At 48.2% G+C, this 8,352-nt stretch overlaps 2 protein-coding genes across 2 annotated transcripts; one reads left to right on the top strand and one right to left on the bottom strand.

The window, feature by feature from the left end:
- Window positions 1–210: 210 nt before the first annotated feature.
- F5B22DRAFT_634908 (uncharacterized protein) lies at window positions 211–2,202 on the bottom strand (the record flags this gene model as incomplete). Its single annotated transcript, XM_047977060.1, has 1 exon — window positions 211–2,202. One exon carries the CDS (start codon window positions 2,200–2,202, stop codon window positions 211–213), a length of 1,992 nt encoding a protein of 663 aa, XP_047833113.1.
- Window positions 2,203–6,263: 4,061 nt separating this feature from the next.
- On the top strand, window positions 6,264–8,306 carry F5B22DRAFT_597629 (rab protein geranylgeranyltransferase component A). Its single transcript, XM_047974305.1, has 3 exons — window positions 6,264–6,407; window positions 6,488–7,671; window positions 7,870–8,306. Exons 1-3 carry the CDS (start codon window positions 6,331–6,333, stop codon window positions 8,208–8,210), a joined length of 1,602 nt encoding a protein of 533 aa, XP_047833112.1. The 5' UTR covers window positions 6,264–6,330; the 3' UTR covers window positions 8,211–8,306.
- Window positions 8,307–8,352: the final 46 nt, after the last annotated feature.

The following is an 8,352-nucleotide window of genomic DNA, read 5'->3' as shown; positions in this document are numbered from 1 at the left end:
CTCCCAATGATGCTCCGATGCTTGGTAACGATAGAACATAAAAACTCGGCGCCCTATCGGGGGTCTTCGTATCTTTTCGTGATGACTAGTATTATACACAAGGACCATATCATAGGCCCCAGGAATTAAGTATATCCGTGGAAATGACATCTAGTAAATATATGCTGTATGGATGTAAATAGAAACTGGTGTTTGACTGGCCGTAAATTCCTACGCCGGGGTTTCATCCTCCTGCGCATGGGGGATCTGGAGCGATAGTCGCTGGCCACGATCTTTTCCCGGCTGTGTCACTGCATCTCCCAGGGTATTGCTGGCCTCTGTGGAATTAGCTTCGGGCTGGTGACTATCGTCATGGGATGGAATATCTTCAGAGTTGGAACGGGGGGCTGGCGTCGTCTCTTCTCTCGACGGCTCATCCAAAGTCAGTGTTACGCCGGACGAGCTAGATAGTTTGGATGTTCTAGACTCTCTCGCTATGTCGGTTTCCGTGGACGCCTGTGTTGTTTCGTGACTGGTACTTGTCGTCTTCTCCGCGGTCGCAACAGTATGTGGATGGGTACTGTGAGCCGGCACCACACCGCCACCAATACGACTCCAGAACATTTGGTCCCGGAGCCTCACACTTTCTTCCCAGGCGGCTCGCTCGGAATCGACATTGTCAGCGCGCCAGTGGCCGTCCTTGACCATGCGAAGGAACCCCAGAAAATCACAAGTAGAACGAACACGGGCAAGACAATACTGGCAAAGCGGGTATCGCTGAGCTGAGTCCGATTCGCTCGTTCTAAACCGGTGATATCGCAGGTGTGCTTCATCTTTTCGCGCTTCGCCACACAATGAACATGAATAATACTGCGGTTTACTGATTGACATGAAAGGACCAGTAGTAGGTATCGGCTCCACGACCAGAGTCCCCTCCGTCATAGAGCTGAGTACAGATCGTCGAGCTAGCCAGGACAAACCTGGAGCTATATCTAGACGAAGAGTGGGTTCGATATCCTCGGCCAGGGCCCGTTTGTAGAACTTTGTTTCTTTCAAGGGGGGCAGAGGTGTTGAAGAGACCGCAGAGCCAGTGCTAGCAGCCGAAGCCGGTGTATTAGGTGTCTGAGGGGATACATTTGCAGATATAGGCGTTCCAGAAGTAGACAATGATGCTGAGGACACATTGGGCGAAGCTGACATGGTACTGTTTCCGCTAAAACTAAGTATAGGGAGACCAGTGAACGAGCCCGAAGAGACGCGAGCAGAGTTTCTCTTCGAGATCTTGATAAGAGCGAGGAAGTCCTCGTAAGCAGTTAAGTCAGTGCGTAGAACTGGGTGAATGAGATGCTGTAAGTTGGTCGGATATGTTGGCACAAAGGATTCTGAAACGCTAGATTGTGAGACCCCTTCGGATACCTGGGTCTCGTCATCCCTCGGATCAAACTTGCTAAATCCTGGTGACGATGGTGTGGTTCCGCTGTGATCATCCTGGTCAGCTGCCATCTGCTCCATGACGAGCTTGAGCTGCGCAAGTTGTTCCTGTTGCGACTTGAGGAGAATCTCCGTATCGGTTAATTGCGCCTTGAGCTGTTCATTTTTCCGAAGGAGAACGTCTTGTTCTTTCTTTGCGTCCTCTTTCGCTGTTATCACCATCTTGTTAGCCTCTTCGAAAAGTGATACGGTCAAGGTCTCCAGTTCTTGTTCAATCTTTTTCTTTTCTTTCTCCATATCCATGCGTTGCTTCTTCTCTTCGGCGACTTGCGCTAGTAGGTTGCTCCTTTCAGCTTCAACAGCTCTCCGCGGAATCCAAGCATCTCCGGACAGCATTTCTTTCTGCTTCGTCACAAGAGCCTCCAACTCGTGTATTCGCTCCCTTGAAGTATCGAGTTCCTGGCGCGTGGCCGAAAGCGTATCATCGAGAGTTGTTTGATGGTTTATCGCATTGATAAGTTTGGTACTTAGAGTAGCAACTTCTTGATCTAGATCAGGATGGTGCACAGGGCTTGCAGCACCATCTGCAGGCGACATGGCCCTTGCCCTTGGATCAGGAAGTGTGTTATGGTCCGCATCATCCATGAGAGACTGGGAAGATACCATTCGTTTCAGTTGAGTTGGAACGGGGGGTGAGGAGTCATCGGACACCATTAGTTCGAAGACATTGGAAGAGGAAAGAGATTTAGTTGGCGATCGAGATCGTGGAGAAGCATTGGACGAGGGACTCATGCTTGAGAGTGATCGGAAATGGCCTAGGGAGGCTCGTTGACGAGAGGGGCCTGCGAGTTGGTGCTGCGGCCAAGCAGCAATATGGGTGAAACTGAGCATCATTATATTAGCCTGCAACTCTCCACGCTTATGAGAATTCGGGTTCGCAAGTCTAGTACGGCTGTCTGCCGTCATGATGTGACGATGTACACACACGAGGATGCCAGTTGCCGACAAGACTAGGTGTAATATGCAGGGTGTAAAAGATCAATCACACTCACGAGTCCAGCTTGACGACTGGTGGACCGTTCAGGTCCGAGAAGCCCAATAACCCGTTATTATGCGTAACCGAGAATAATGGGCATTAGAGAGAGATGTGCGAGCTCCTGCTTGATCAAGAAGTCTGGTGAGCGGGTTGGCTATGCGGGAAAGCAATAATGTCTGGCAAAATCCCGAATGCGTCGCTGTGTTGGCAGTATCGGAAGCTGTTATTGAGATTGGTGCACAATGGCGTAACCTTTGCTCGTCTTGGGAGGTCGCGACCAGTACCTAGGCGCATGCACCCATCGAGTTATAAAAGGGTCCTGGGCCTGATGGGCGTGGCGTTTGGTGGCTTGGGGTTTGGTCAATTGTATCACACCGGTCTCTACCACGCTAAGTAGGGCCGTCATGTACGTTTGGGGAGCTCGCGCAGGCCGTTAAGAAAGCGTGGACATAACAGTAGGTAGGTAGTTAAGTGTGGACAGGCCTCGGCGTGGTGACGATATACTGCCTATAGTCGTTTGTATAGGTAGTCGTTTGGCGACTTGGGAGTAGAGATGATGAGGAACCAGCCAGGGTGGATTAGACAGGTCGAGGCGAGAGTAAGAGGAGGAGCTTCCTTGCCGCGCTGGACTGGGTGGAGTCTCGCGGCCGCCCAATGATGGCAAGTCTGGGCTTGGGCTTTTGGTCTGGGCACAGCGAAGGATGATGAGTTGGACAAGGGGCACCAGTCGCCAGCCTGCTTTCCCCAAGCTGAGAGAAGTAAAGTAGGTAAACCTAGGTACCGAGTTGTACTCTAACTTCAAATGTGACTACCTGTGTGCATATGTACTATTAGGTTACTTCTCTAGTAGTGTACGTTAGGAAAAGTAAGTAAAAGGTACGTATCATGCGAGGGCATCGCATGTAGCGATACCTACCTATCCTCCACTGCAAATCCCCGATCGTACCTTGGAAATCTGTGATAGTTTGCAATGGCTTAGGCAAAGAAGAAGCGCCTACATGTACATGTACAGTAGCAATGTGCGTAGGAAAATACGCGCTGCGCTAGTGCAGGGAGTGGGCTCGAGACCCCAGAGCTGTGTATATGTACAATTACATACCTGTTTAGGCAGTTGGTACATGGAGAACGGCACGATGCCTAGGTATTGTACACGGGAAAGCTACCTGGGTAGTCGATTGTTATCTCAAACCCTTTTCAACATAGTGAATTGTTAGATTGCAATCTCTATAGGTAAGTGATCAGAGGTGCGAGTTTAATCTAGCTTAAGGGGCTACAGACAGTACCAACCCTCTGCAACCTTCCTTGTGATGTCAAAATCCGATATTTGCAGTAACCATGTATTATTCACCCTTCTCACGATGTTCAACTCTAAAGGGTATAGAGATCGGCTTGCCGCTACGACACATGTACTATGCGGTCATATTCAAGATACCTCGAAGAAGGTGGGAATATCCGCGGACCTGCACTTGAATACCTATACCTACGTAATTCCATTTTCACACACCTTCACTCCGCTCAAGCCACATGTCGTCATATCAGCCAAGTGTCTCTCACAACATCACTGGAGCATTTCGCTTGCAAAACATCAGTACCAAATCCTCTTCTAAAAGAGACAAGCAAGCCAACGAAATACCCTTCTATCTTTTTCCAGCCTTAAGCTGTACTAAATATAACTCTTTCGGCGCGAAGCAAAACTTTTTCAATATACGTGCAATATACCCTTATACGACTGCCTTCCTATCATTATAGCTTACTGAGAGGCAGACCAGAGGCAGACCAAAAAGGTAGGCTAAGGTACTAAAGTGACTCCTAAAGAGCTTAGCATTCAACCATTGCCCAGAAAGCGCCCTCAGCCCCTTGTCGATCGCTTAACCTGTCTTAGTGTAAACCACCTGTACCTGGCAGATCCTGGCTTCTGTCCAGTACCTACTTTACATACTTACAGTAGTGTCTTATGACTGTCGCCAGAGTCTGGACAGAACTGGACTCTGTCCAGATTTCCAACCGCTCCAAGCCCAGGGCATCTGCCCGAAATCTTCGTAACAGTCGCACGTCGAGTACCCCTTCCGCCCCTCCTCTTCCACTGTGATGTCTTTGTCGCATCACGAGAGAGGCAGAAAGAGACTTTCTCGTTAGTTATATGTAGAACCATGTCTATATATTGACAGGAGTCCCGTTGAGTTCGCGCTAGGTTGCATATTTCGTGCTCGTATTGCGTTGATGAGATCACTTCACAAATTACTACTACTTGTACCTGTACAGCACTAGGTTAGTTTGATGTTGGTCATGTTCACAAGTGGAGCGCCCGTAGTGTACCAGTACCTCGTTTAAGCGTCAAGGTACGGTATCTGGGGCTCGAACTCCTTGTTGCTGACTGGGATAAACGACCGAGACTTGCTCCTTTGCACAAGGGTCGTCACAGTCAGATTTTGATATCCCCATCTGCTTGATCGTGCGCCTTTATCTCGCAATACCTAATCTGCTTTCAGTCGCATAGTATTATTTTCAAGTCCAAAATTTTTGTACTCAACAATGAGAAGATGTGAGGTTTGGAGCGTTGAGATTATGCGTCCCTCGCAGAAATACCATCTTTCTATTTCCGTTATGCCCGGTCTCATGATGAAATGGAGGCTTACTATATATGTATGACTTGCATGTTTATAGTCGGACCCCGAGCTTACATTACATTTGTCTGGAGTCCCTATAAACCAACCATATCAGTCGGTTGTTCGGTTCGTCAATCGCTTGACAGCAACTACCTACGTCACTGCATCGACCACGGACAGTTGCTGTAACATGCGAACCAAGCACTGTTGTGATATACGTTTCAGAAAGTCCTATTTATATCACTTTTCACTGATATGTCTAGTCGTCACAAAACAACTCCCATGACACTTTCAAAGCGTTTCTCAGCTGCCACGTCTTGGCGTCTGATGAGCCACTCTGCGGCCTGCTTCAAGCAGTTCCCCTGGACTACTGTATGAATGAGAACAGTAGCACTTTAGATACTTCTGTAAGTTACGGCCTTCCCAAACCGTACACATGTCAAGGATAAAGTGCACCTAAATATACGATTAACCATCGTTGCCTGTACTAGCGAATCTCCGTGTACCTTATTGTGCTCTACACCTTTTGCATTTGAAGGATTGGAGGTTTAGGAAATATCAGAGGGCACTCGCTGTAAACTAGATATATTTCAAGGCGGACATCATCGTTGGACAACCAGGTCACCTTAAAGTGAATAAATGATCTGCGATATCCGAATTGATGGCCCTGGCTTTCCGCACCACCGCTCATTTAAATCTGTATAATCGTAACGTAAAGGGGTTGAGGTCAATCGCCCAGATGTATCGAAGCCTTGCTATACTACAACATTTTCTGCTTACTCCTTTCAGGTTATGAATAGCAGATAGATCAATTGCAACACAAAATACGTAGTAGAACGAAAATAAAGATGTATCAACCCTTCGAACCATCCTATCAGGCTGCGAGAAATCTAGGACAGTAGATACGGGACGACAAATTTTGTCTGCCGCTCGGCAGAACGAGAAACCTACTGAAAGGTAACTCAATTACCAGCACTACTGTAGAAATTTTAGACAGCAAAGTGCCAGCGTTGGCAAGCGGTAAGATTTTGAAAGAGGGAAATTAGACTCGGGCAAACCCTCACCAGATATATTTCAATGGCGGGACGGGATGACCCACTGGCCTGGTCTGTGCACTCTGTCCAATCAGCCGCAGATTAGCCGATCGGAATGCTGAGGCTCCTACACGTCTAACCCGGTTTTACTTCGGCCCGCGGCAGCCTCCACTTGAGCTCCATTCCTTCATCATCAAATTTCCGCTGCCTGGCTAAGAATTCTTCATCTTCTCGGTTTCTTTCCATGATGGAATCTCTCAGTGAAGAGACATGGGATACTGTCATCTGCGGCACAGGTCTGTCGCAATCCCTTCTTGCTCTGTAGGTTCTTTTCCCTGCTCTACCACCTCACCTCATCGAAGCTGTCGATCTGACTGACCTAGCATGCTCCCTCGATGAAGCGCCCTCTCGCGGTCCAAGAAGCGGATTCTTCACCTCGATGCCAACGACTTCTATGGCGAGAATGAAGCAGCGTTAAGCTTGCAGGAGGCTGACTCCTGGGCTCACGATCATGCTGAAAGCCAGCCTAGCAATACGCTTGCACTCTCAGAGAATGACGCTGGCGAAACCGTTGCTGAGAGAGTTGACGAGGGGAAGCAAGCGACACCCCCCACCTCATCCGGAATACGGTCATCGATCTTCCGAAATGTACAGGTGTGGAGGCATCCAGATGCCGATGGTCGAGGGCTGTCTTTCCCCAGGGCATACTCCCTCGCCTTGGCTCCACAAATCATACATTCCAAATCGAAACTTCTCTCACAACTTGTCTCATCAAAGGCATACAAACAAGTTGAGTTTCTAGCTGTAGGCTCCTTCTTCGTCTACGGTGACGCGGATGCCGCCTCTAGTACAACGCTGGCCCGTATACCTAGTAGCCGCGAAGACGTCTTTTCTGCACGGTCAATTCCGGCAAGGTCAAAGCGAGCATTAATGAAGTTTCTGAAGTTTGTGATTGATTACGAGTCAGATGAGCAGAAGCCTATTTGGCAACCCCAAGCTGATAAGCCACTCTCTGAATTTCTTGCTGAGGATTTCAAGCTCGACAAAAACCTTCGCGACTCTATTCTTGCAATGACTCTAACCTTGGATGGCCATATTACCGTAAAGGATGGATTGGCCACAATTCACCGACATCTGACGTCTATAGGACTCTTCGGACCTGGTTTCTGCGCCGTGTATCCCAAGTGGGGCGGGATATCAGAAATTGCTCAGGTAGGATGTCGCGCTGGAGCAGTTGGAGGTAGCACGTACATGCTCAACACTGCTGCGTCGATGGGCGAGCCTAATGGCAGTGGTGAAATCACTCTCACGTTGGCGAACGAAGTCTCAATCCGGACGACCGCCTTTATCACTTCACAGCAAAATTGCTCAGCTACCTCGTATACCGTCTCAAGACTTGTGGCTGTCATTAACGCAACTTTTCAGTCGTTATTTGAAACGTCAACGGAAGGTGCGCCAACTCCCGCTGTTGTCGTCGTCGCCTTTCCTTCAGGGTCTCTACTAGATGACGTACAAGCTGAGTCGACTGTTCCAATCTATGCATTTGTACACTCCAGTGATACTGGAGAATGTCCTGCAGGTCAAAGTGAGTCCCAACATTTCCCTTTTTAAGACTTTTCAACCTTGGTGTTATGATGATCCAAAATTCGAATACTTATCTACATTGTCTGAGCTTTGCCTTGACGACAATCTAACCTCTGACAACCTGATCGCACCATCATTTTATCCTTACTTTTCGGTCACCAATGCCCTACAAAATATGCTAATTGGCCGCCGTTATTAGGTGTCATATATTTGACTATGCAAACAACGCCGCAATCTTCGCATCTTCTTGATGCAGCCTTAACTGCTCTGCTGCAGAATGAAACGACCACAGCAGATGTTCTATACAAGCTATACTATGAACAAGCGGCCACTTCCCGCCAACCGTTGGCCACTCCGCAAGGCAGTGCTACTGTGTTTGAGTTCCCATCTCCCTCACTTAGCCTGGCTTTTGATGATGGGAGCCTAGATGCTGTTCAGGAAGCCTGGAAACTCATAATGAAGGATGAAGGTATAGATGATGCATTCATGCAATTCGAGGATCGCGAAGGTGTGGATGATGACGACGATGTTTACGATTAAGGTAGTCGTCGATCACATTATTTATTCTATCATACCTTAGCGATAGTGATTCAATCTGTAGAGACAGTAAATACAATACCTACCATTTCGCTTATAGCTTTTTTTGATTAATGACTTCATAACTTGTCTCCATAAGTGTCAT

The sequence above is a fragment of the Xylaria bambusicola genome (genome assembly GCF_022495145.1).
Source record: "Xylaria bambusicola strain CBS 139988 unplaced genomic scaffold F5B22scaffold_10, whole genome shotgun sequence".
NCBI classification, from domain to species: Eukaryota; Fungi; Ascomycota; class Sordariomycetes; order Xylariales; family Xylariaceae; genus Xylaria; species Xylaria bambusicola.
The sequence above is the reverse complement of the archived record's forward strand: the minus strand, read 5'-3'. Positions and strand labels throughout refer to the sequence as shown.